Source organism: Struthio camelus, chromosome 23 (assembly GCF_040807025.1).
Source record: "Struthio camelus isolate bStrCam1 chromosome 23, bStrCam1.hap1, whole genome shotgun sequence".
Classification (NCBI taxonomy): domain Eukaryota; kingdom Metazoa; phylum Chordata; class Aves; order Struthioniformes; family Struthionidae; genus Struthio; species Struthio camelus.
The window spans coordinates 7,806,440-7,832,360 of NC_090964.1; the positions used below are offsets into that span (position 1 = coordinate 7,806,440).

The window sequence follows — 25,921 nt, forward strand, 5'->3', positions numbered from 1 at the left end:
ACTTAGAGACTGAGCTTTGCCTCAGGAGAACTCTGTCATTTAAAGGTACTGTATGCTGAAAACAGAACACCTTGAGAGTTTTGTAAGTGCAAATGCCAACAACCAACGTGCTCATTAGTTAGTTACTGCTGGGGCCTAGAACCACCTGAGTGTTGGCACAGGCTTAACAACTGGTTAAGCCTGTTGTTGACAATCTTGACTAATATTTTGGGAGTGATGACAAATAACTGATAAGTGATAACTGAAGGATCAACAGAAACAAGTGTTGGCATCCAGCAGAAGCACAGCATTTATCAGAATGATCCTTTCATTCTCGCACGCTGTGTCCAGGACAGATCCCTATCACAGTTCTGCACTTCGCTTCTCCCATCTGTAAAGTGGGGGCAATTATATAACTTCTGAAAAATATTCTTAACCAGGTAACACAAATCAAGAGAAATTCCTTGGCTTCTCTTAAAGAAAGAATTAGAATTACATACTACTAAATATTTATTTTCATTATTGCTAGATTCCTATCACTCAGACTTTATTTGATTTCTATTAATATTTGACTTCCACTCAGGTAAATTCCAAAGGTCAATTTTTTAATAAAGCACCTCACAAAAGAAGGCTAGCACTGTGTTATTGTGCTCCTTTCACACACGCCCTGTGACAGAGATCATTATATTACACAGGAGGGCGTAGTACTGCAATCTTTACAATATTTTGGTTTCATCATAACCTCCTCTCACCTCTGCTCCTTTCTTTGTTCAATGTGCAGTGCTATATTTGGACTGTACCAGGAAGCGAGGCTCTGTGTATGTGCACAGTTCATTAGTCACATGGTCCTCTGTGTAATTCGTACAAACTAATACAGGAAAACACTTTGATGAAAAGGTAGCAAGAAAAGAAATACATCACAAGTGGAAAAGTTCTGCTTCAGCATGTCTGCCTGGAAAACCAGAGCCCTGATAGCACTGTGCTTCCTGCGGCACATTAGAGGTACGGTACGGCTGTATTTGTTACTTTCATTTCTCTATGCTATGTGGCTTTGCTTGCGGGAGAAAAGACATACCCAGATACGCTTTAAGCAGTATAAGTGGGAATGGTTCACATAAAGTGAAATACTCCCCTGTAAAGAAATGGCATTTAAAACGTGTCTATAGGAAATGTCTCGCTGAAGGCTAAGGAGTACGTATTTATCCACTATAAATAATAGGTGCTGGGAAAGTAAAGAGTGGCAGGTCTGCATGCTGCCTCTTGTTTTAAAAACTCATTCATGCTAGGATGATCTGTCTGTGAAGAACAGCGGTTGAACCAGCTGTGTGAGCCAGCTGTGTCCGCCAGGTCTAGGGGCTGGGAGGTGGGAGCAGCAGGGAGTCAGGGATTTTGGGGGTTGTAAACCAGATCACAGGGAAATCGAGTGAGAGGATGGGGGAAGTGGCTCCAAATTATAGAATAGGATGGTTCACACAAGTCCATGTCTTAACTCTAAAAGCTGTTGAGATGAAGATAATATATAAAAGATGGGGAAAGCAGGACTACATCACAAATGTACTTGTTTCCAACACTGATTTCCAGTCTTAAGTGAAGAAAGCTGCTATGCCCGCAATTTTGAAACAGCTGGGTCAAAAATAGGCAGTATTTCCTGCCCCCCAAAGCCTGATCATTCACATAATATTGCCTTTCAATCAGGTCACATTCATCTTCCCCCTCCTCAAAACGTTACACTGCTGTCAAAGGATTTTGATATGATTTTGACATGGATCCCAGGAGAAGGATCTCCACCTGATACGACATACACAGTGAGGTATGAAAGGTAAGTGCTTACAAAGTAAGAAATCAGAGGACTGATTGAGAGTTTGGCAGAGGGCAAGCCTCTGGGGATGTATATTAATTAATATCATCATGAGTAGTGATCTGGCTGCATCCCTTCACCAAAACCAATCCTTATCTGTCTGGGCAGTACTCCTCTCTGAAGTTTGAGGCAGATTTGGTGCCATCCTACAAAACACCTTCTTCTCTTGCTCTACAACTTATAACAAAACTGCATGCTTAATATTGTATTGTTTTTGTTTCTTCTTTTAGCCAGGAACGCATGAACAAATGGATAAAGGTCCCTCATTGCAAAAATATTCCCAGTACCTCCTGCAATCTGACTTGTGTGCTTCCAAATTTCTTCATTAAATTCCGGGCTCGAGTAAAAGCCATTTCCGGAGGACTCCAGTCGCCATGGGTAGAATCAGAGTTCAAGGAATACTATCTGGATGGTGAGTGCTTGTTAGTTTACAGATGGCTAAAAGGTCATCCCAACAACTGTGTGTGAGAACAGAGCAAGGCTATGAAGGAATGCTGGAAAGGTGGCTGCAGATCAGACATAGGATTATGAGTTCACCCATGAGGCCTCTCCCTCTTCTATACCTCTGCTTCATAGGATCAGGGACACATCTCTTCATTTTACTTTAAACCCATTTGTACATCCTCATTTTAATACTTTAGCCCTCTTCTATATTATATATATCAGTTTTTATCATGAAACTTCAAACTGTCAAAGATCAGGTGAGTCTTTGCCACTGGGTGAAAAATTAAAAAGATGCTCAGGCTGCCATATGAAAAGCTAAGAAGAAGCGGAACACTGCACAATATCATATGAAGATAATTGAGTATGAAGATAGTTGAGCTTGCTTTAAATAAGACACATCAAGTATTATTAGAAACAAAATGGTGGCATTAGGCTGATGTTCCCCCCATGCTATCTTATTACCCTGAGAAGTATCTGTTTTACTTCCCAAACATCAGTCAAAGAAAAGCATTATTTTTGTGAAGCTAATACACAAGCAAGCACTATTCTTATGTCTGGTCACTTGCTTACAGTGGAACTGGCTCCCCCAGTGCTAGATGTGAGTGTAAAGGAGAACTTAATCCATGTGAATGCCTCCTTCCCTTTGGCCACCTGTGTGGAGAGTTTCCCTTGGATGTATGACTTGGACCTTTGGGAAGCTGGATCTGAAGACAAGGTCAGTAAATGTGGCACTTCTCAGGATGAGGCCTTGGGCTACACATTTCTAGGCAGGGAGGGATTGGATCCAGGGACTGCAAAAACTGAAATGGCCAAACCAAAGCTAAAGCCAGAGGAGAAAAGTAGATATGTGTATGTGAGATCCAGCATCTTTATTTTATTGGTAGTTCCTTCTACCTATTCTATTTACATTCTTACCAGCACTGAAATGACAGCACTACACTATAGTCAGCGCAAGAGACAAACATCTGAGGTTTAAACTAGCTAGTTCAGGTACCGATAAAAGTGTAGCTATGGCAGCACAGGGCACAGCAGTAGCTGGTAATCCCACCCAAGAAACAAGGCAAATGCTCAGCTATGAGTTCAGCCTGGGTATGAGACCCTAAGGCCTAGAACAGGTGCTACAAACAGCAAGCAAGGCATCAAGTGCCTCTCCACACACGCCTTCCTACCACTGGAGCAACACAAGGTGATGAAGAGAATCATGGGCTAAAAGGGTAGAGAAACACTGTCCAGATAATGAAAGAATCTTGATTCCAACCCTCTGTTCTTCTTGTTTCTGAACAGAAGCGATATGAAAGTATTTTTAGGAAGAATTCAGTGAACATCGACACCACTGCGCTTAGTGGCAATTACTGCTTGAGTGCCAGATCTTCCTTCCAAAGCATTGATTTCAAGCACAGCAAATTCTCCCAGCCAGTGTGTGTGCTATTAAACCACAAAGGTATGACCCTGCTGAGAAGAGGGTGGGGAGCCATTAAATGGGATTAGGGCATGCCAAAGATTTCCATCAAAATTAGCTTTTCAGCAAAAAATGAGGCTTCCTGTTAAAAAGATTGGTTGGACTTTCTAGTGAAAGGCACCTGCTTTCTATAGAAATGCTTTCATTAAAAAAAAAATCTAAATCTGAAATGTTTCCTAAAAATCCTGAAATATTATACTTGAGTTATGTTCTCACTGAAATTTTGGGAATATTCATGTTTCTCCTGAAAAAAATGTGAAACAGAGCCTCATTTTTAACTGCTCTAAATAAAGCTTTCATTTCTGTCTCTGATTCTGACTTGAAGTCTGGTCTTAGGCAAGTCTGTTATCCTTCCTTTGCATTGGCAAAATAAGGATCTTGAGCCCAACATCTTCTCAGATTTCTGAAAGAAAAGCTGAGTGTAAAAGTCCATTATTAGCAAAAAAATATAGCACCTGCAGGAGATTATTTTTGTTTTGTTTTGTTTTGTTTTCAGCAGCAGGATGGAAGTTCCCACTTTCTGCCATGATCCCTGCATCTGTCCTCCCCTTCCTTCTCACAGGCGCCCTCATCATCTGTTTGCTGAAACAAGACGCTAAACGAACGAAGATGCCTCATGCTTTGGTATGGCCCAAATTCTGGGGTTCCCTTCTGACTGAAAGTCTTGGTGATTTTCAGAGGCGAACTGGGGGAGAGTGGGGGAGTTGCAGGTGCTCTGCACTTCTCAGCTTTGCGTCCAGAAGTCCCTTTGTAAGAGAGCTTTGTTTCTGGCATGTCCCATACTCAAAACTTTTCTTTAAAAAGCATCACTAATTCTCTGATCTATCTGATTTGGTTCTCTTCCCTGGTAGGATTTCTCCCACTTAAAAGTTGCTGGAACAGCCTTTCACTGTGAGCTCAGTGAAAAGGAGTTCTTCAGGGACTATCTTATCTGCACAGAGAAGCCAGTATCACAAGGGAAGAAGACCAGAACTATAGCAAGAAACAACCTGCCATGGATGGTGTCTTTCCTTTCATCATCAGAAGAAGAGGAGGAGGAAGAGGAGGAAGACAGCAGTACTTTCATCCCATATATTGAAATGCTTCAGCTTCCAAAGAGAGGTCTGAACTATCAGCCGTCCAGAACAGCTCAGGGGGAAACCAGCTTGGACTCTGGATCTGGAGGTCTCCGTGTGGACGACGGATCTGTGCTTGACCTAACTACCTTGGGTTTCTCTCTCTTTCCAATGAGAAAGAATGAGGTGGACACCTCAGGATCCCAAGGAAATGAGAAAGTATCCCTTTCTTGCAGTTCCTCTTTGGGAAGTGTGTCCCTCACTGATGTGAGATATCCAGGTCCCAGGGGACGTGGACAGCATGATACAGACAGGGATGAACGCGTGGAAACGACCCCTCTTCAAACACTGATGGAAGAACTTAGTGTCAAACCTCTGGTTGCTGAACAGTTCCTGCATAGGAAGGATCATCATTTCACTAAGTATTACCAGAAGCAAATAGCTGGTCACGATTTCCTGATCACTGAGGATTCGCAGCTCATTGAGGATCCAAACAGGGTGCAGTTCATTTGCTTTCAGACATTACAGGTAGCAGAAGATGAGGGTATTGCAAGTGACTGCGACAGCGATAATTTTACAGAAGGGACACCTCCTGCATCCACTGTGCTAAGTGATGCATTTGAAACTTCAAATATGAAGGAAAAATATGCTCAAAAGTTTGAATTCAAAGGTTATCAGCATAGGCATTACATGGCAAGGAGCTAGCAGTTCTGTGGCATGCATGGAAAATGCCAGAGAGCTCTAGATAACCAGGCAAGAGGAACAAAAGGACAAATACCCGACAGAGGTGCTTTTGGTATGTATTCACCTAGGCAGTATATTTTCTACTAATGGCTGTCCTATTAAGGGATATGGCTTTAGAGACAGAAAATTTGTATTTTTACTGCCAGGTAATTAATGTACATTCACTATCCCTCTCTATAAGTATAGCTCTGATAAGGTTTTAGAGCTATAATACAAGGTACATTACTTAAACCCAGATGGGGTGAGGCATGCAGTGCCGATCTCATGTAGGTATCACATAACACATACAATGCCTTGTGTTCACCTGACACTTCAGACCAAGATAACTTCTGCATGTTAGCTATGAAAGGCAAAAATACCTCTGGGACCACAAAAACAGAACCAGGGCCATCAGCTGAGATCTGAAAATGCAGTGTGTTCTGCCTACATGTTGCCTTTGAGCCTGGATGACCTCTGACATTACATTTGCTTCTCTGTAATGGCAAAACTGCACCCCTGCTTGAATGGAATTGAAACATCTTAACAGAGACATTTAGCAACCTCTGCTTTTTGTGGGATGAAGAGAGCTCCCCATCTGCCCACAGAGGTCACCCTCTTTGTTTCAACAGAGTGAACTGAAGTCAAAGCTAGAAAAGTACAGCATGTTTATTTTTGTTATTTATTTATTTTATTTTTATACAAATATAGTATGAACACTGAACATCCCCTTTCTGTGCAGAATGTCTGAGAGCTGTGGAGTATGCAGAAGCAATAATATTTTGATAGATAACTCTGTGTGTGTGTGTGTGTGTGTGTGTGTGTGTGCACGTGTGTGTGCACGTGTGTGTTTATGTTTGCCCAGAACCACAAAAGGTGACTGCAGCTCATCTGGAAAAACGTTGCATTTTAAAACAAGACCTCATCATGGGCTTCCCACCCCCACTACTTTGATTTGAATGGAGTCCTATGCAACTGGATGCCAGGTCTGTCTCTGGGTCACTGTAGCATTTTCACTGAAAGACCAGGAGTGCGTCCATCTTTCTGATCACAGAATGATATCAGAAGTCCCAAATCACCCAACGAAAAGCACAACAGAGATGGGGCCTCTCTTGACTGAGTGATATTGACCTTTTCAGTGTATTTTTGATTTGCATTCTTTGTGTCTGATGGAAACAGATTCTATTTTATTCCAATAAAAGGATATGAAGAAAAGCAATGCATTAAAAGAAAGAGGGAGATATACAAGACATTCGCTACATTCAAAGAGAATATTCCTGCATGAGGGAAGGGTGTTGTAGAGGGTATTAATGCTCACATTTTCAGAGAATCAGGAGAACAAAATCAGAAAGAGGTGGGAGTGTTCTGGGTGGTTAAGAACAGCTTTCAAAGAGGAGAATTAGACCTACTAAGATCCTGGACTCATGTAAAAACAGGAGGTGAGAGAAAAGATTTGTCCACAGGAATTTTCCTTTTATTCCTGCTTGTCCCCCCAGGTGTCCCCAGGTACGTTCTGTATTGTAATCCCGCCTTTTCATTTAGAAAGATAAAGATCATCTAAATATAATCACCACCCATTTTCTTTTGCAATCAAGAAAAAACCCCTAGGCCTTGAGTTACAGGAAGCTCAGGAGAAGTTGTGTAACCTCTGCAAAGTTATTTTGACATGTCATAGCTCTGTGAACAGGGCCTGGGATCAGTTCTTCATCTTGTCATAGGTTTCTCAGGAAGGAAGCTGGGGAGAAGACTGCAGGCCAGGGGAGCTGTACTGGCGGCAGCAGCATCCCAGTCCTAAAGTGCTCATTCACCACAGCTTGAGACCTCCTTCCATCACACCAGGAAAGGGTCAGAGGTGGCCAGAGCCCAGCGTTCCCTCCGCTAGAGCAATCAGCCTATAACTTACTCCTTACTTAACACCTACGGCCATGTAAGGAGGAAAGCAGCTCTCTCGCCTCAGTGGAAGAAGAGGTATGACCCAGTCAATCAGAAAACTTGGATGTTTTTCATCTAATGGATAAGCACAAGAACCAGAATCAGATCTCCTACATTCTTTGGTCAGCAGTCACTGGGCTTCATGCAGTCCTCAGAGTAGAGCTCTACAGCCTGAGCCTGAGCCCTCCAGCACCTCAGAGGAGGTAACCATCTTGGTTTTTTGGCCTTAGACTGCTAGCTTTACAAATCTCTTGAACGCAAGATTTCTCTCCTCTTTCCCCAGCTGTGCTAAGTTATAAGCAGAGTTCCACAGAAAACCTGTGTTATGAACTTCTCGATCTGCTTTTGTCCTCAGGAACTAACTTCTGATATAGGTTCAGGCTCTACAGTTTGGAGGTTGAAATCAAACTGTTGCATTTTAAACTTGGTACTAGATTTCTGGAAATCTTTGAGTGCCTAAAGATGCAGCTAAGTCCTTCCTGGGATATTCAAAAGATAATGTCTCTCTAGAAATAAGGACAAAAATTAAGTTTTAAGTGCCCTTCTCAAAATGAAAGTCTCGGGTGCAGTACAATTTCTCTCACTTCTGCTCTATCATGGGTCATCACACAATAGCAGCGTGAGGCGGTGAGTGACATGAGGGAAGGGAAAAATTAGAAAATAATTTAGCAAGTTATATCCAAGAAACACCCTAGCAAAGAGCTATACTTAATTAGATGCAGGCCATACTGATGGATAGGTGGGTTGTCTTTAATAAACCCGTCAGACTTCTGCATCTGTCAGAGTGAGATGAGAGAGACAAAAATGACAGCTGGTGCATCAGCGGCATCATTCAGAGTATGCATCCCCCTTCATATCAAAGCAGGGCAGAATAGAAACTACTTCAGGAATAGAAATTCCAAGAGAGGAAGGGGTAAGCAAAAGGGGTAGTAACTTCTAACACATGTTTTGCTACCAGGATCTAGTAGTGAAAGTAGTGTGCTTTCAGTTGCAGAAGCACACATGGTTTGTGTTTTAATTAAATAGGCTGCAAGTCTGGTGTTCCTTGTGGGGCCCCAGGCTCGCTTGTAATAATGAGGAAAAAAATCTAGCATTCAGGAGCTTTAAATAGGTTTTAGACAATAAAAAAGCACTGCTCATAAGAAAGTGGCAGATGCCTAAACTTATTTGTCTAATGCACAGTTGTCCTACGTGGTTTGGGGCAGCTGCTTCTGTTAAAGCTTTTGTAGGGCTGAAGTGATCATAGTATGAACAGTTCTCAGCGCCCAGAAGGACAAGCTGTTTGGTTCTGCTTTGGAGGATCATCAGCCTAATGTCCAGTTAGTCCTGGGCAAAACTTAGGCCCCAGGACTTTATCCGTTTGTGAACAGTTACGACCATGGGATTAAGTAAATCAGAGAAATAACCCAAAGAGGTTATCCAGTCTGTGACAAGGGAATAGCTATATCATAAAAATTCAAAAGCAGTGACTAAGGGAGTTCTGATTTTATACACATCTGGTGATTGTAAATCCACAGCTCCTGGACGTAAGCAGTTACCTCTCATTTTCAACCACAGAAGGAAATGTCTCTCCCTCTTCTGAGAAAAGTCTGAAAATGTGACTGAAGGACACCCTAAAAACTAAGAAAGCTAAGGAACAGGAACTATGTCTCTTTTTTGTTTAGATTTCAGGCACATTCCCGGTTTCTACTATACATGATACTCAGAACAATGCCTTATATCATAAGCAACTATTAATATAAACTGTAGCTCTATGGTTGCCTCTGGCGAGAGCCACAAGGAAAGCAGGAGCAGCGCGTGCTCCTCCTACCAAAAGGATACCTCCTTTCTCTCACAGATGAAGAGAATCTCAGCAGCCACCCGGCCACACAGAAGCCATGGCACACCTAAGGATCTTGTGCTCTGCCCAATAGACAGCAGAGCTATCTATTAGTCATTTGGCTCCCACCCATGCTCAGTATGAACAATAGAAGAGCTTAAAAACTAGCGATCTATCTGACTTTCAGTTTAAGAAAATATCCAAAGGTGTTTCTTAAGTAAATAGGTGTCTTGTTTGCAGCAGTTACAAAATCAGCTATGTGCACAGCACTAATTTTTAACTTTTAGAGATTTAACGAGGCAAAGCTATCCAACCAGAAAAGCAAGCCCTAAAACTGAAAAATGTCAGTGAAGGCTTTCAGGCAGGAAGCTCTTTATCAGGAAACTGGTATTTGGCTCTGTTTCAGAAGCTGGGGATTTTCTAAGCCTCTAGCTTGTGCACTTTTGTACAGTTAGGTGTGTATACTCAGAGGGGAGAGGTGCTCCTGTTGTCAGTCTTATACTCTCTCTCATATGCATACACATGCGCACACTTATCTTTAGTTGGTGATCTCAGATGGGAATACAGGCAGGATAGCAGCTCTGCAGCCTGTTACTGGGCAACAAAGCCAACCTGGCTTCACAAACAAGAACTTAATTCTTATAAAAGGTGATTCACCTGAGCACAGGAACAACTGCCTGCTCTCACATCCCAGCTTGCATAGTTATTCATGAAGCAATTTCTGATCTTTTGGGCTGTTTGTTCAGTGGTCGGTAAGTCCTGACTTCTTCTTTCCTATCACTGATCGTGGTTGTTTCTGTTGGGTCCTGTAGCATGAGAGGTGGTTCAGTCATGTTTCCTCAAACAAGACCTAGAGAATAAGCCATTGTGTGAGGTTGTTCAAAAGCTTTCTGCTGTGTTGCTCTCTCCTTTAAATATTTTCAAAGTGCCATTGGTGTGCTCAGTGCTTTATTGATTAGTAGGGAGAAGAAAAGATTCCTTTACTTCAAGGTACACTGATGTGTTATAATTCAAATCCTACAGAAAAAAAGATACTCATTGATTTCAGGGGGCTTTGGATCAGTCCCCTTGCACCTTAAATGGAGGGGCATGTGAACAGATGAACAGTCCCAGTTGTAAGAAGCTGCAAATGTATAATATATCCCTAAAAGCCACTTAATCCTGCTCCAAATGTAGCAATCTCATTCCTGGATGAATCAAGGATAAACTTGCCATGTTTTCAAATGCTAGCTTTTCAGATCATTCATCTGCTTCTGCCACAAGATAATTTGTTCTTCAGGTTTCACTGCTCTGTTCATGTGCCCATGATCTTATACAGCAGAGGAAGGTGCCTAAAGAAAATTAAGAAACCGAGGAACTTTCATACCGTGAAATATCCTGGTTCTTCCCTGCCCACACTGGGCTTGTGTTACCACTGCTTTGCATAACTGTGTTTTGGTATAGATAAATGTGGGAAGACGGATATTTCCTACTTCTGATATGGTCAGGGTACTGTTGACCCAGTTTTCTTGGTGCCTAGACAGGACATTAGGAAGATTGTGCTAAGCCGTGTATGAGAGGAGGCAAGTGTTGAACAACAACTGAGGTCAGGACAAAATTTGGACAAGACTGCAGCCCAATTCTGTGCTGTTTCCCTGCCCAAATGCCCTAAATAATAAGGCCGAGAACTGGATCTATGCTTTTCTGCCTAATTCTCCTCTTACATAGCACAGTAGTTTAAACTGGTGACACTCAGTAGTCTGCTATGGAGGCAGCTGGAAGGAAAGCTTAAGGAGAGGATTCAGGAACTGGTATGCTTTAGTCTCTGTTCTACTGCAATTGGTCAATGAGCTCTTGTCCAAATCACCCCCATTTTCGGCCTCAGTTTTCCCATCTGTAAAATGGTACTACTTCTAATTGTATATCTCACCATTTTTTTCGGGAGGGCTCTCTAATTTTATGTGTCCATTTACAAGCATCATAATGAACTGTTTTCAGCAAGTGCAGGCGGAAGCCCATGCAAGTTCAAGGTGTTTATCAATACTGCAAACCAAGAGTTGGAAGTAAGGCATAAACTATATATCTTTGAGGATGCATCTATAATCCCAATTTACACAGCTCATCCACTCTTCAGGTTACTCTTCAGGTTAGAAGGTTTAATGGATCCTTTAGGAAAGGAGCCTTTAGGGAATTTTACATTGTGTATTCCCATGGCAGTGACCACTTTGTAGTCTCTAGGACATTTCTGCAGTGTTTGCTCAGAGCCAGTTTGCTGCAGGTAGATCACAGTGATATTCTGCTCAGACCAGGGGCAAGTGACATTTCTGCTTACTAAAGCCAGAACCCAGCCTCAGTGGGGAGGCAGCACAGAACTCAGACTGCAGGGAGTTGCATGAGCTGTTGTTTGCCTTCACCCTGGCACTCCCAGATCAGAGTCCAGGCCTCAGCCCTTTGAGTGTCACTCTGTACAGGCAGCCAATAAAGAAGGCAGAGGTTAACAGCACTCACACCTGCAATGATGTGAAACTGATCTCAGCATATTGCTTCCCTGACTCGAGGCAGAAAGCAGAGAGAGAGTGTGTAGGCATGAATCTGGCCTTGAAAACAGACTGTTCTTCTTAGCTTCCCAGTCACTTAACTGCTTTAAAAGAAATATTATCAGGGACTCCTGGATTCTGCTTCTGACTCTGGCTTTTGGAGGCCTTTCTGTAAAACTTCTTAACTTTCATTTCTTTGGCTTGAGCCAACAATCTGCAAAGCCTGTGCTGTGATGTGCTGGCTGGGTTCCTGTTCTGTGCAAGCTTCTGCTTTGCAGCCTATCTCTAGGTGACTGGAAGTGGCATGCCTGGTATTTTTGTTCACTAAATGGCTGATCAGCACTAGACCCATATTCATCTGAAAGCTGAGATGCCAGAATATGCATTTTAATACTAGCTTCTTTCCCCTCCTAGGCATTGTCACTACAGAGGGATCATCATGTCTGAAACATGCAGCATTTTCTTCTACAAACTTTGAGAACATCCTGATATGGGAAACTGAAGCAGATGTTCCTCCTGGCACTGCATTTGATGTCCAGTATAAACAGTATGTAAAGTCTGATTCTTTCTGGAGCTCTGTTGTTTAGGGCCACTCTTTTCAAAGGGAGAAGGAGCAAGAAAGAAAAGTAGGCTTTGCTGTTTCTGCTACTTGTTTTGCTGCTCTGAAAATAGCTCTGCTTAGACAACAAATCAGTAAAGGACAGGATTATTTCCACTGCTGGACGGTGCTAAATTAAAGAAATAATGAAAATTTTAAGTCTTGGTTTGTCATCTTTACTGAGCTGCTCTTTGCCTTCAGCAACTTCTCCCCATTCCGCAGTTTCCTCACCTGCAAAATACAGGTAACAGTAATTGCCTTCCTTTGATTCAGTGATGAGAAATAAAAGAAATAGGACTAGTGCTACACAATAGCTTTGTTGCATTTGGACAGGTCCGCAAACTCAGCAGTGAATTTGCATGCAATGATTCAGTGCCTGAGCTGGGCAAAGAATGCAAGAGTCCTGACTGCCAGGACACTCCTCTTGAAAATTACCTGCACTTCCTCAATGCAGTATCTGTGTAGATGCTGTCAGTGCGGAACGGATTAAGGACTGTAACACAGAGGAAGTTTTTTGGCCATTCTATTCCCAACCACTTGCTAATTGTAACAATGAATTTGAAAATTACTAAGAGTTGGCATAACTGCCTGTTTGGATCATTGTAAAGAGGCACTGTATCATACCTGTTCTACTAAACAGACTAAAAGCTTTTGTTTGGTCCTCTCTAAGGTATGGAGAAAAAGTCTGGCTTAACAAGCGTGAGTGCCAGGGTATCACACAGCCTTTCTGCAATCTCACTCGTGAAACAGAAAACTTCACTGAGCATTACTATGCCAGAGTGAGGGCCACTGGTCAGAACTACTGCTCCTCCAAGTGGGTACACTCAGAAAGGTTTGAACCCAGAAAAGAAAGTAAGTACCACTGCTGAAATCTATTAAATCCTGGTTACTAGAGACTCATTCTTAGTCTCATGGATGTCTAGGTCAGGATTTGCTCTAATTTCAGCGTTGCAAGACTTTGTGCTTGATAGGAAGAGAATGCAGGCTGTCTAGCTGAGGAAGAGGGTTTGTTATCGGGCAAGGAGGCAAATGAGCAGGTGTTCAGGGCCTTCCCTGAGGTCTGACACCAAAGTGGGATTAGAAGAGAAGAGGAAAAGTCAGATGTCCCTGAAGGAAGAGCTGCTATCAAGGCTGAAGAGGGGCAGAAGGATCCTAATAAGAGACATGATGGGCAGCCTGGGGGAGCCAGTGATACAGTCATAGATGCTATGACCTGAAATGCAAACTGAAATGCAAACTCCAGAAAATCAGGATAAGCAGCTAGACCAGTGAATACCTTATATTTTCAACCACTGAGTGAGCTCTGCCACAGACACACAATATAGCCTTTGGGAATTCTGTTATTGGCTCTGTGACTAAAATTTTCCCTCTGCATATTTGTCAGAAATATTTCAGGGAGGCATTAGCAATCGATTATGAAGAGCCTTCAGATCTTTGCATGAAAGAAGCTCTGAGAGAGCCATATAGTTGCTTTGATCATTAAACATTCACTTTTCATTGCACAAAAATGTTAGCACCTATGGTGAAGGTATCCTATCCCTAAGAGCCATTCAGTTTGATTTTTTTCAAGCCACGTGGCCTTGAAGGATTACTGAATGCTGCTTTTAAATAGCCTGTTATAGACTGGGTTAAACCTCTGGGTAAATGCTGGGTGTAGCACCTGCCTTTCACTCACAATAAGTGTAGATACAATGAGCTCCTTTAGGGACTAGAAGCACAAAATTTTATAAAGACAAAATCTGAATTAAGGTTGGAATAGGAACTTAGGTAGGAGTTAGCTGAGTGGCCTGTGGTGGGATTTCACTCTCACCTCATCATGCATGCATGCAGGAGGACATCTCTGTGCAGGAAAGAGAAGCAATGAGCAAATAGTGAGACCATGGTCCTAAGAAAAAGCTTGGGGAATTTCTAGGGAATTCTAGGGAACACTGGCTAATGATGGCAGAACTCTGGGTGAAGAAAGTATCACCTGTTGCCTGATTTTTCCTATGCTCAATGAAATAAGTCTGAATATTTTTGTATATGAACAGAAAAAATAAAAAAATACATAAAACCAGCTTTTCTACTAAGTAAAACAATCTTTTTGAGCATTATCAGAATTTTGTAGAAGTTTCACAATTTATAGTCAGTCCACAGTATCTGGATAAAGGTTAGCCTACATGTGCATATGATCATCTGATAATGTAACAGCTTTAATCTTAACCATTGACACTTCCTGTTTTATGTTTGCTAGCTATTATTGGAGCACCAGAAGTGGAGTATATTCCTAATGTACGTTCCATAAAGTTTCTTATACAGCCTCCCTATACTCCGCTGAGAGGTGAGGATCACCGCCATCTAACCATAGAGGACATTTATAGCAAATTTGGTACTGTTGATTATCACTTAACGATATTCAACCAAAGGACACGCCAAAAGGTAAAGCACAACCTCAGACCACTAACCACTGACTTTTGTAAATCACAGTTTGCATAAGATGGAGAAGGACATCAGAGCTGATTAAAGACGGATGTGATTTCTGCGGCACAAGGGCAACTATCAGAGTCTTTGACTTTCACTATACAACAGGAACTTTAAGCATTCCTCTAAAACTCGGGGAGAACTAGGGTTTCCCACAGTACTGCATAAGTAGCAAGAAGTAAAACTGATAAATACGAAAAAGACACTGACTTAACTAGTCTCAAGAAATTGAAATGCAAAAAAAAAACCCCAACAACAACAATAGTGGAAAGCAAATGATATATTTAGAATTCCCTATACACTGAATTATTGGAGTCTTGTAACATGTTATTAACAAATACAATTTTATGTTGAATTTTGCAATCTGTGCTGAAGTAATTGTGTAGATTTTCGTCTTCCTAAAATACAGAATTTGTCTTTATTTTAAATAGTGGACAAAGAATGAGCATAACAAAGAATTTGAAGTCTCCAACTTGGACCCAGACACTGAATATAATGGAACAGTACACATATGTCTCCTCGAGAGAAGCAGCAAATCTCAAGTATTTTGGGTTCGAACATTAGCAGGTGAGGCTGCTAACTCTGCTCCATTAAAAGTCTAGCTGGGATACTGGGTGCACAAGAGACCAGCTTTCAGCTGGTATAAAATAACATAGCTTTGGTAAAGGCATTGAAGCAACAATGACTTTCCTAATTTAGAAATCTAGTCCTACCAGACTAGATCTATAAGGTCATTTAGATGATCCCACACAATTTTTCTAGTCTAGCTCTCTGAAGCAACATTTTCTATTCGTTCTTTCCACTAACCAGATAACACTTGGCTTCTCTACTGTTTTGTGGCACTCGCATTCTCTGGAGGACTGATGTTTGCTGCAATTAGTTATGTGATCTATAAATATATCAAGCAACGCAGTGCACAGCCAATGTCTTTGGTAAGTGTTCTTAAGCTGTTGCAGTAAATCTTTAAAATGCTCGGGACTGTGTGCATACATCTGAATAGTATTGCTAATTCAGGAGGATGAAAGAGCAGGCAAGGGCATTGTCTAGGCAGTTTGTCTACTGGCAGTTTGAATCTGGTCATCCTAGCACAGCTAGAGAAAATTTTTTAGGTGAGTTGCAAAGTACAGCAACAAAGATGCCTGCAGATTTGAAGAACCTTGGTTAGTCTATAAAATTAGATAAACGGCATGCATTGTCCCTAGAGGAGAACAAGACTTCACACTGATGTGTTAGAACCACTCTCCAAATCACAAATCCCAAAAAGTTCAATTTCCTCCAATCTTAAACCTAAAATTTTCAGAAGTTTCTTATGATCTTGGTTTCCAATTTTTGAGTGACCCAATGGCAATAATTTAACAGGACTTGATTTATAAAAGAGGAGCGCTCAGAATTTCCCCCAAATAGGTCACCTTTAAAGGACGTATCAGGTTGGGTAGCTAAAACCTAAGGCATCCTAAATCACAAGTTCCTTTGGAAATCCTGACCCTTCTCACCTATCCCTCATCTCCAATAGCAAGTAATGGTTATGCATAATAAACTTAAGGGTAATCTGTTTCCATGCTCCAGGGCTTAGGCCAAACACTGCAAAATTTAAGCAAGATTTTGTCTTCCTGCACAGTTGCACAATTTTCCTGAGGGATAATGAGAAATGTCTGCATTCCTTCAAAGGCTCACTGACCAGAAAAAATCCCAGAGATCTTGTGTCAGTGGAGTGGATCCCTTGTGATAGTTGCTGGCTCTCACTCATATTTTTCCAAAGAGAATTTTTAGGAATCTAAAGCAAGCCTTTAAAGTCATCGATTTCTTGCTAATAACTCATGTTTGTCTATCTGCTTCAACAGGATTTCAGAGGGATTTCATCCTTCCAGCCTCTTACACTGACAGTGGAGCACATTATAAAGCCTATTAATTTATCCAAACCTGCACTTCTCATCCCTGAAGTGCAGTTACCACAGATCAGCCAGCATTTGGACAAAGCACTGGATCCACCACAGTCTTTCTGTCCACCAAAAACTATCTATCAGCAACAGGCCGCTGTACCGGCATTCCAGCTGTCCCCTCAGCCTCGCTGCTTGGAAAGCACATCTCCTGGTTATACTCCTCAAACAGCTGAGCAAAGTGTTCCTTGTGCCATGTCCAGCGAAACTCTGTCCCTAAACTATGGTGTGTGTGTCGAACACATGGACTGTGTTGACAAGAGAAAATTGCAGCCAAACCAGACACTAAAGGAAGTTTCTCCAGATTTTGTTGGTGGAAAGCTTGTAACCCAGACACTGGGAAAGAGCTGCAGTCATTGGAATTATAAAGAACAGAGGCCAAAATTGTTATTATGGGAGAGCAGTGACACAAGAGAGTCAGCTTTCTTACAGGGGAGCCCTGGGCAAACACAGCAGCTGCTGCTCCAGCCTGATGGGGTAGAAAGTAAATTGCGTATACCCCAGGTGCCACTTTCTCTGCTGGAACAAGGAAGCTGCTATAGACAACAGAGAGCAGAACTGCTACCATTATTGTCTTCAGTGAAAGTTGACAGAGACTCTGTTTCAGAGGATGAATCCCTGTCATCTCTTTCAGCAGCTTTCTTCCTCTCAGTCTGTACTGGTAACAACCTCCCTGGAGAGCACAACACAGAGTGGTGGATGTCACCAGATTCATTCTCGTATTCTGAAAATAAATTGCAGTTCACAGAGACTCAAGAAACAGAGATGTTAACAGCAGCAAAGGAACTAAACTGCACAAAATTGAATAATGCTGTGTCCCAAGACACTATCTCAGATCAGGACAGTGGCATCCCCCTCAGTATGTTGTTCAAAGATCTGAATTTAAAAGTTCAGTGGGAGCAAGGTATGGATGAGAACACAGAAATTTATTAGGAAGACATAATGATATTAAAATCTAGATTCTGTTTACTTGCATGAAATAGTAACCTACCCTGCAAAATGTACAATGGAAATAAACAATAGCTGCTCTTGGATGTATTACAACATGGTACTGAGTTGTCAGACTGTTCCCACAATTGTTATATCATGAACATAATAATCTTTACTAATATCTCTGCTTCTGGGAAAACTGTAATGCTTTATCTTTCCACTTACCGTAGGTCTTTATTTCTTGGATTTCCTTCAAATAGATTATGAATTGGACTACTTTAAAAGCTGAGTTAGGACTCAGGTTCAAACTCCAAATTCAGCATCCTCAAAATTTGGGAAAGTTCAGAACAGAAATGACATTTGCTCTTTATCAGCACCAAAGATCTAGGTCCAAAATATACCCAAACTTTGAAGAAACTCAAGTGCAAATGTATGCAAAACTAAAGAATGAAATATATCATGGTATAGTAAAAGAATGAAATATATATTCGCGCTCTACCCTTGGACATGACTCTTGCAAAACAATAGACTACTTTCATGGCATGGACTTTGCCTTTAAAGCAGTTGTTGAAATTGTGGTCACAGCTCCTGATGCAGCAGTTCTGTGAAACTAAATGTCTCCTAACCTGCTATGTGCCCTTTGGTGCTTGTAGAAAGATAAAGCCTTTTTATCTCTCCAACAGACTGATGCAGTCTTGACTCAGTCCTGACCTATTAGGAGCTGCTGCTCATTTCTTTCTCATGACTTCCCCATGAAAATCCCATGAAAGAGATGGAGCAGCTAGGGCCACATTCCACGCAGGCAGGAAAATGAGGAGTTTATACTAACCTGACTGTTATGTGGATAACAGTCTTCAGGGTTCTCAATTCAGATCCAACAACCCTAACACACTAAGCAATCTATGAGGGAGACTAGGGAAGTCTTGAGCTTCTTTCTCCTACCCTTCACTGGCACTGCTGATGAGCAACATGCTCCATTTGCATGATGGAGAAGCATTTTCAGCTGCAGAACCCTCTGCTCCTCTTACCAGCTCACCCATTTCCAGTGCTGAAATGAACCAAACTGAGACCCAAATTCCTCTAGCACTGTACCCTTACCAAAGGCAAGATAAATGGTATTTTTTGGGAGGACAAAGGAGATGATTATTATCTTTGACTAAGAGCAGAGCATAGTTCAGCCTGTTGATTTGCTCTGCTGTGGTAAAAAAAATGAGTGTCTCATGACATCATTTTAAGGTAGAACTGAAATCATTTATAGGAATAAGCAAGCCTTTGAATGGTATGGGGAAGCACTCACTTGATTAACACTGTCAGTGAAAGGCTGAACAGAAACTAGAATAAGCTGTTCTCCTCATGAGTGCCTTTACATGTTTTCTCAGTCCAGGGAGCTGAGACTAAAGGTTAAATTCCACTCACTTTAGTGTGATTTTGCAAATAAACTCTGATATTATGAAGTAAAGGGTTTTTCTTCCACTGAGGCAGAAGTGCAGTGAAGTGAGCCATTTGAATGAAAAAGAACCACTAAAATGCACTGCAATTACATAGAGCAATTTTGATAAGACTGACACTACTTGGAGAGCAGATATCAGTTAGATCACATGCTGAGACTCTGTCTTAAAAGAGGAAGCAGAGAAATAAAGAACGGGAGATGTATTTCTTTTACTGGGATCATCAGCTGTCTCATTTTGATCTCAAAAATTCCCCATAAATGAAATGATCAAAAGTGACTGCTCCAAGAAGTGAAACAAAGTATTATGAATGTCATATGCAGATGACGTAATGCAGGATTAAAGGAATATTCTTAGGAGTGCCATATTTGATAGGTAATAGTTCAGCCCCTAACTCCAGACAAAGCACTATGATCATGTTGCAAGAGGCAGAAAGGTCCAAACACCAGCTCTGCATAAGTTTCATGGAAAAGGGTATGAAAGGTGTGAATATGTACATGGTCTGTGCAGCAACAACCAGCAAAGAACATTTTCATTGTGCTGGCTTTACTTAGGGCCATTCAATACCAGAGGTTTTGTGGAATGTCATTTGAGCTGTCTCATGTATCCTATGTCTAAACTATACCATCAAAAATAATACATACAGAAACGCTGCAGCTACAGAAGTCGCAGCAGACAAGCAGTATTGCTTCCCAGGAAGGGCCAAGACCCCATTCTGCTCCACCAATTCCCCCCGAGGAGAGGCTGCATTTCAAGCCAGTGATGCCAGTTCCTTTATTCAGAGTTGCCTGTAGGCTGCATATCTTGTGTCAACAACATTCCCAGTGATGCTACTCAGGGAATAATCAAATGCCACAATGTCATCATTTTGGATCTTGTTGTGAAATATAACCCACAGTGAGAGGTCAGTATGGGCAGCATAGTGTAGAAGGGAAGGGGGCCTTATGAGAGCATTTGAAGACACTGCTAAAATATACATTCGCTATTCAATAGCCTTCTCAAATCCCTCTGTTTCCCATCTTAAGAACATCTACAGCTCTCTGCCAGAGGGTCTGGTCATGTCACAGCCCTTAAAAAATGTATCATCTTGGTGCTCCAGGGGGAGGAATGGGAGCTGAGGTGCAGAAAACCTAGGACCAGATTTTTAGAGTGTATGTAGGTGCCTAAAGATGTGAAGTGGCACACAGTGAAATGTTGATCACTTCGTCAGGCACCTTAAATACTTCAAAAATTCCATCCCTTCTGACAATATGAGTTGGTAAAAGCTGCCTATAGCGGGACTGATGTAAAGGCTGATGACCCAACTATTGCACCATCCTGCCTTCATCTGTTCTACCCTGAACAGCAGCAAGTGTAATGAACAGGGATCTCCATCAACAGAAAGAGACTCTAGGCCAAGGCTTATGGAGGTGACTCCTTACAGTTCATCCCTGCCTTACTACCATGTGCTGCTCTTATTGCCTTCAGTTTCATTGCTTTTCGTTATCAAATTGATAGCCTTGTTTGTTTCAAAATTCATCATGGAAAAAAAGCTATATTAATTATCTCATTCTCATTCTGTGTAAGGACCTTTTCAGATAAACAGCATGATTTCAACATTGTTTCAAAGGTCTTCACATGCAAATCATCTGTCTCTAATAAGGGCTTATTTCATGTTTACCTTGACTTTTCCAGATAAGAGTTTTGATAGCTCTAGATAATAAAAACTAGAACTGCCTTGCAACAAAGACCGTGCTTATTCTTAGCCAGATGTCACAACGATGACAGGTGAGCATTGCAGTTCCAGTTGTCACAAGGATATCAGCATAGCAGGTGGCAGCTGTAACCCTATAGGGAAGCATTACTGTCTTTGTCTTCTCAGCTAAATTTGGGGAGCTGTCACTTAGCCGCTCCCTGTGTTGGCAGCCCTGCTCATAGCTCACCAGGGATCTTTACACAGGGATGAACATACCACCTCACACTGAGGCTCACATTCTCCCTTGTTATTTGCTTGTTATTTGTTTTAGCATTGAAAGGTGTTTGAAGAGTATCAAAAGCAATTGATGATTTTTTTCACATGTCCTTTGAAGAAAATGTCACTCAAGGAACAAATGGAAGGCTCCAAATTCTGGAGACAGAATGAAGTAGAGCCAAGGGGCAGCTCTGAAAGTATATGGGACCCTGATATCTATCTAGCTATCGATGGCACCCCTTCCTACCTTAGTTCTGGCATCACGTTGGCCATCCATCACATTGGATGGAGGGTACGATGCAGCAGAACTGCATGAAAGAACTTACATAGCAGCTGGATCACAGTGCTACACTGTGGCCTTAAAGTTGATAGTTTAGAGCATCTAAAATGTTCACATACATCTCCTCCTTTTCAAATTAAGATAATGAGAGAAGTGAGGCATGATTATGAGATAATTTTATAGGAAAAAGGTGACAAAAGAGGTCAAAGGTATGAAATGACTCCCATATGAGGAGACAATAAGTCGGGACTCTTCTCCTTAAAAGATACAGGAGGGTTGGTATGGCAAAGATGAATGAAATTATAAACATTAAGCAGAATAGACAATAATTACTCATTATTTCTCATAATACAAAATTCAGGAAAGTACTTGAAGTGGCCATGCAATGGTTCAAAACTGGTGAAAGAAAAGTATTCCTTCACTCTGACAGCTCAGCTTATACCAAAATGTACTCAGTCATGCCTGCCCAATAATACCTGCTTATTGCTTTCTTAGGAATGTCTAAAACACGGCTACTAAAACTTTGCACAAAGAAGTCCTTGCAGTTCTCGTGCTGATCCTGCTGTAGTTCAGCTTTGTTCTATTTGGAAGGTGAAGTGAACAAGCATTCTTGGAAATGGATCCCAATGATATGGACAGGGTGACTCAAACCTTGCCAAATCTGACTTTGGAATTTATTTCCACAAGGTCTTGTGGAGGCCAGAATCATAAAGGGTTCAAAAAGGGATTAGACAAATTAACGGGGCTAGGACTATTAGTGACAATAAAGCATTGTGTCTGTCTCAGGAAGAGCTACCGGCCACTGTCAAGAGTCAGGATACTGGGCTGAACAGATCTTTAGCTTGGTCCAATATGGGAATTTTATGTTCTTATGTCTCCCTTTCACTGACTTCTATCTGCTCTGAGAAGTTCATTATTGATGCACTGATTTTTCATCTAATAAAAGGCAACTGGAAAACATCTGGCTAACAAATTAGTATCGCAGCCTCATAGTTCTGCTACTTTCAAACCTTCATTTCTCCTTGACACCACACAAAATATCACCCACTCCTCACATTGTTCTGAAGAGTTTATCCTGAATGCTGAAACTGCAAGCCTATTTTAAATAAATGGTAAAATAGCAGTTTCTGTTCTTTTGCCTTGTGCCAGTCTCTCAGATATCACTACGGGCAGCTGGATATGTAAGCTCACCCACTACTGTGGCAGCCAGTCTTCGTTTTCCTGTAGTGGGGAAAGCATAATAGTCTCAGCCAACCAAAACACAGAACTGCTGTTAGCTCCTGATCTAATTATACACTGACATAATTTGGCTGGAGTTGGCATTCACTAAAGAGATGTCAAAGTAAATGAATCTCACTCCATTATGCAGCAATGGCAATGTTAACCTAAGGGAGATTCCTGGAGGAGATTAAAACATTCATAATTCATTTTAGATGCTTTGTGAGCCTCTATCCTAAATGAGCAGAGGATAAAACAATGCTCTGATGCCTGAAATTCGGAGGCACCTGTCTTCCCTTATATCATTTGGCAATGGCATTAATTTGCCTGACCTAAAAGAGTTTGTGATTAGTTAGCACTACAGTAAATGGCTCAAATAGTGTAACCTCTGCATGGGTCTCCCCATGGTCATTGCGATGACATGGTAGGATGCTATATTTAAGACTTTAGGACGGGCACTCAAACATGGGGAACATTCTTTTGGGGACAGTCATTCTTAGTGTCATCAACAGGGAAAAAGAAACGCTCCTTTGTCCTTTATCTTTCATGAGGACAGGCACTCTCACTGTAATCTTCACAGGTGAGTTTTGTTTATCTGTAAGTAAACTGCTGTTTATATCAAGATTTTATGACTTTTATCATCAGCTATTGTATATGATCACTTTCTTGAATTTCACTTAAGAGATTATGCTTCATGATTATACCTGCTTTAAAGAGCCGTCAATGTCTTTCCAGTGTTTTCCTTATGAAAATATTTTGTTTTACTTCATGGGGTTTTTTTGCAAGAATCTATTCCGTTTTATTGATCTATTTAGAAAAAACTAGACTTGGACTGAAAAGCAATAGACTATAATAAGTTTTAGCAGATCAGAACTCTGTATCTTTACAGTAAACACTAGATTATAAAGCACTGAATATTTATTCAAAATTATCCAAGCAAAAATTGAAAACAGTGTATAGCAGAAATGAACTATAGTAAAAATGAACAGTAGCTATTCATGAACATGGAAACAAAGATATGATGCCCAGTACTCATTTTTCAGCTGAAATAGTTCTGAACAGAGTAGTGTTCTATGAAATTAGAAAGATACTCTTTCCATAAAAATCTGTTTTGTTGTATTTTCTCTTTCTTGTATTTGCCAACGTTTCTCTGTTACCTAGACAAGTCTCTTGCAAAGTTACTGTCTACTGAGGAAATATTACCATGATAATTCTGTATTTTCATCTGTATTTTGGGATATTTTGCATTTGCCACAACAACTGTGCTTTACACAGACATTTTTAAATAGTTTACTTACATTAACAGAAAATTATACTAGTACTAAAAGCTGATTTTTTTGAATTGTATATAGTTTTAGGATTAAAAAGCAATAAAACTAAAATTCAGGCAAAAATTTGCCGAAGGAAAATTTCAATCATTGAACATGAGCTAAGGAGAGATTTACAAGTATGTTTGAACAAACATTATTCAGCAACAATTACACTTTCAGAGAGCCTCAACTGTTTTTTAAAGTAACCTAAGCTCTTAGAACTTGAAAATCTGTACAGTTTAAGGACTGTGCTATAGGTTTCTGAACCAGTTGCAGGACGGAATGAGATAACGAGTGATACCCTTTTAAAATTTACTTTTGTTTAATGCTCACTCATTAGTCAGTGCCTAGAAGCAGCACGCTGCTTATTCCCAGAGGAGGGGCTGCAGCAACAGCCTCATTCTTTAGCAGCTAATGCAGGAGATGGATGGGAGCCAGGGGCTCTAATGTTTGCTCCCCATATTTTACCTGGAGGGGAGACCTCTCTGGGATGGCTTCTTTGTTCACTCTGGGGAAAATCCTGCAGCTTACCGAGCAACTTCTTAAGGGCAGGATTTTGAAGGAGGCTATGTTCTCTCTATGATTCATCTCTCTATGATTCATCAGCCATTTTCCAAGATCTAAGGAAAAATACCTGATCTCTCAGAATGTACTCAAAGGATGGATAAAACATTATCCTGTTGAAGTATTGAACTGTAAGTGTAATTGTCAGTGACCTAGGTATGCAGATGGGATATACAGGCTGAGGAAGTGCTGTTTCTGCAAAAGCAACTGGAGCTGGCTAGTTCCAGAAAAGATGCTTGGATTTTCTAACCACTACAGATACCAAGTGATTTCTGCTTAGCAGCCTGTGCACTTGGTTCACCAGCATTGCCTTATCTAACCCTTGGCATGTGCAGGCAAGGTCAGAACATGGTGCAAATTACAATTTGGATGGAGGGGCACAGGCTATTTGGCATCACAGCCACCCCTGCATCTCCTGATGAGCAAAGCAGAAGGAAGGCAAGGTTGGAGCTGCCTTAATGCTTACGTAATCTGCACCTAGGAGGAGTGGCTGATGAGGGGTTGGGGTTACTACAAGTGATGCTGATTCAGGGTTGCTTTAGGAGAGAAAAAAGAGGTGGGTTTTGTTTACTTTTCCTTTCCTCTACACTTTTTTACTATTTTATACCCTGTTCTTTCCCACACACCTTTAATACTAGCCATCCCCTTTCTAAAACCTTCCTAATGTGGGAATTAATAGAACCCAACACTGCTATTTCTTTTTGCTTTATGTGATGTTAGGAACACCAACAGATTCTTCTGTTTCACTCTACAGAGTGACTTCTACACCACTCAACTGGCCTTGCTCATCTCTTGCCCTCTGTTCATCCTGTCTTATTACCATGCCCCTGTAGGCCCAGCCAACTGCTGTTCTAAGGCAACAGCCAGTAAATCTATTACAAAGAAAACTGAGCTCTTCAGAATAATAATAAAAGAATATTTGGCTTTTAAAAGATTGTGGAGCAGCCTGTACCGTTTCCAGTCTAAAAATCTTATTTTCTAAAACTGTTCTGCATATACCATTACCTGATGTTCCATATCTTATTCTGTCCCTAATCTTCCACGTCTCTCTGATCTCCTTTTTTATGATGCTCCTCATTTTGTCTGCAAGCTATATTGGAGGTCTGATCTAATGGAACTCCCTGGAAAGACATCCATTGGATTTATTGAGCATAAGATCAGTCCCAGGAAAACAATCTACTCACAAAATGTAGCCTACTTATTGTTCTGTTATGGCTTCAGCTGCCTTTAAAGACTTCATCTGATTCCATTTTTTACTGAAGCATCATGAAAATAAACCTCTTTCATAGTCCGAATGCAAAAGGTAGTATTATATAAGCTTTCATTCAGAGCAAAGTGAGGACTTAATGGTAACTTAAAAAATTCCTGTTAGCAAGTCTTATTTGAAGGCCATATTATTTTTTATTCTATTACAGCAAGAAAGTTCTGTTCTGACTCCCCAGC

The 25,921-nt window shown here is 41.1% G+C and overlaps 2 protein-coding genes across 5 annotated transcripts; both read left to right on the forward strand.

Annotated features, from left to right (window-relative positions):
- The first annotated feature begins 697 nt into the window (after positions 1-697).
- Positions 698-5,500, forward strand: IFNLR1 (interferon lambda receptor 1). 3 transcript variants are annotated; one of them, XM_009668253.2, is made up of 7 exons: positions 698-981; positions 1,675-1,798; positions 2,068-2,249; positions 2,854-2,996; positions 3,566-3,722; positions 4,237-4,364; positions 4,592-5,500. In XM_009668253.2, the coding sequence occupies exons 1-7, from the start codon at positions 924-926 to the stop codon at positions 5,498-5,500; spliced, it is 1,701 nt and encodes a 566-aa protein (XP_009666548.2). In that variant the 5' UTR covers positions 698-923. The 3 variants fall into 3 exon arrangements, with proteins under 3 accessions (XP_009666548.2, XP_068773541.1, XP_068773540.1); XM_068917440.1 differs by having other exon boundaries at positions 721-981; positions 1,675-1,789; XM_068917439.1 differs by having other exon boundaries at positions 722-981; positions 4,240-4,364.
- Positions 5,459-22,507, forward strand: IL22RA1 (interleukin 22 receptor subunit alpha 1). 2 transcript variants are annotated; one of them, XM_068917438.1, is made up of 7 exons: positions 5,459-5,591; positions 12,197-12,329; positions 13,051-13,232; positions 14,614-14,798; positions 15,272-15,407; positions 15,651-15,772; positions 16,682-22,501. In XM_068917438.1, the coding sequence occupies exons 1-7, from the start codon at positions 5,513-5,515 to the stop codon at positions 17,708-17,710; spliced, it is 1,866 nt and encodes a 621-aa protein (XP_068773539.1). In that variant the 5' UTR covers positions 5,459-5,512; the 3' UTR covers positions 17,711-22,501. The 2 variants fall into 2 exon arrangements, with proteins under 2 accessions (XP_068773539.1, XP_009666546.2); XM_009668251.2 differs by lacking the exon at positions 5,459-5,591 and adding an exon at positions 9,302-10,018 and having other exon boundaries at positions 16,682-22,507.
- Positions 22,508-25,921: the final 3,414 nt, after the last annotated feature.

Excerpts from the sequence above, each read along its gene's own strand:
- IFNLR1 (XM_009668253.2), top strand. The coding sequence starts at position 924 with ATGTCTGCCTGGAAAACCAGAGCCCTGATAGCACTGTGCTTCCTGCGG. Across the intron at positions 982-1,674 it reads CTTCCTGCGGCACATTAGAG|GTCACATTCATCTTCCCCCT; the intron begins GTACGGTACGGC and ends CCTTTCAATCAG. Across the intron at positions 2,250-2,853 it reads CAAGGAATACTATCTGGATG|TGGAACTGGCTCCCCCAGTG; the intron begins GTGAGTGCTTGT and ends ACTTGCTTACAG.
- IL22RA1 (XM_068917438.1), top strand. The coding sequence starts at position 5,513 with ATGCATGGAAAATGCCAGAGAGCTCTAGATAACCAGGCAAGAGGAACA. Across the intron at positions 5,592-12,196 it reads ACCCGACAGAGGTGCTTTTG|GCATTGTCACTACAGAGGGA; the intron begins GTATGTATTCAC and ends TTCCCCTCCTAG. Across the intron at positions 14,799-15,271 it reads ACCAAAGGACACGCCAAAAG|TGGACAAAGAATGAGCATAA; the intron begins GTAAAGCACAAC and ends TATTTTAAATAG.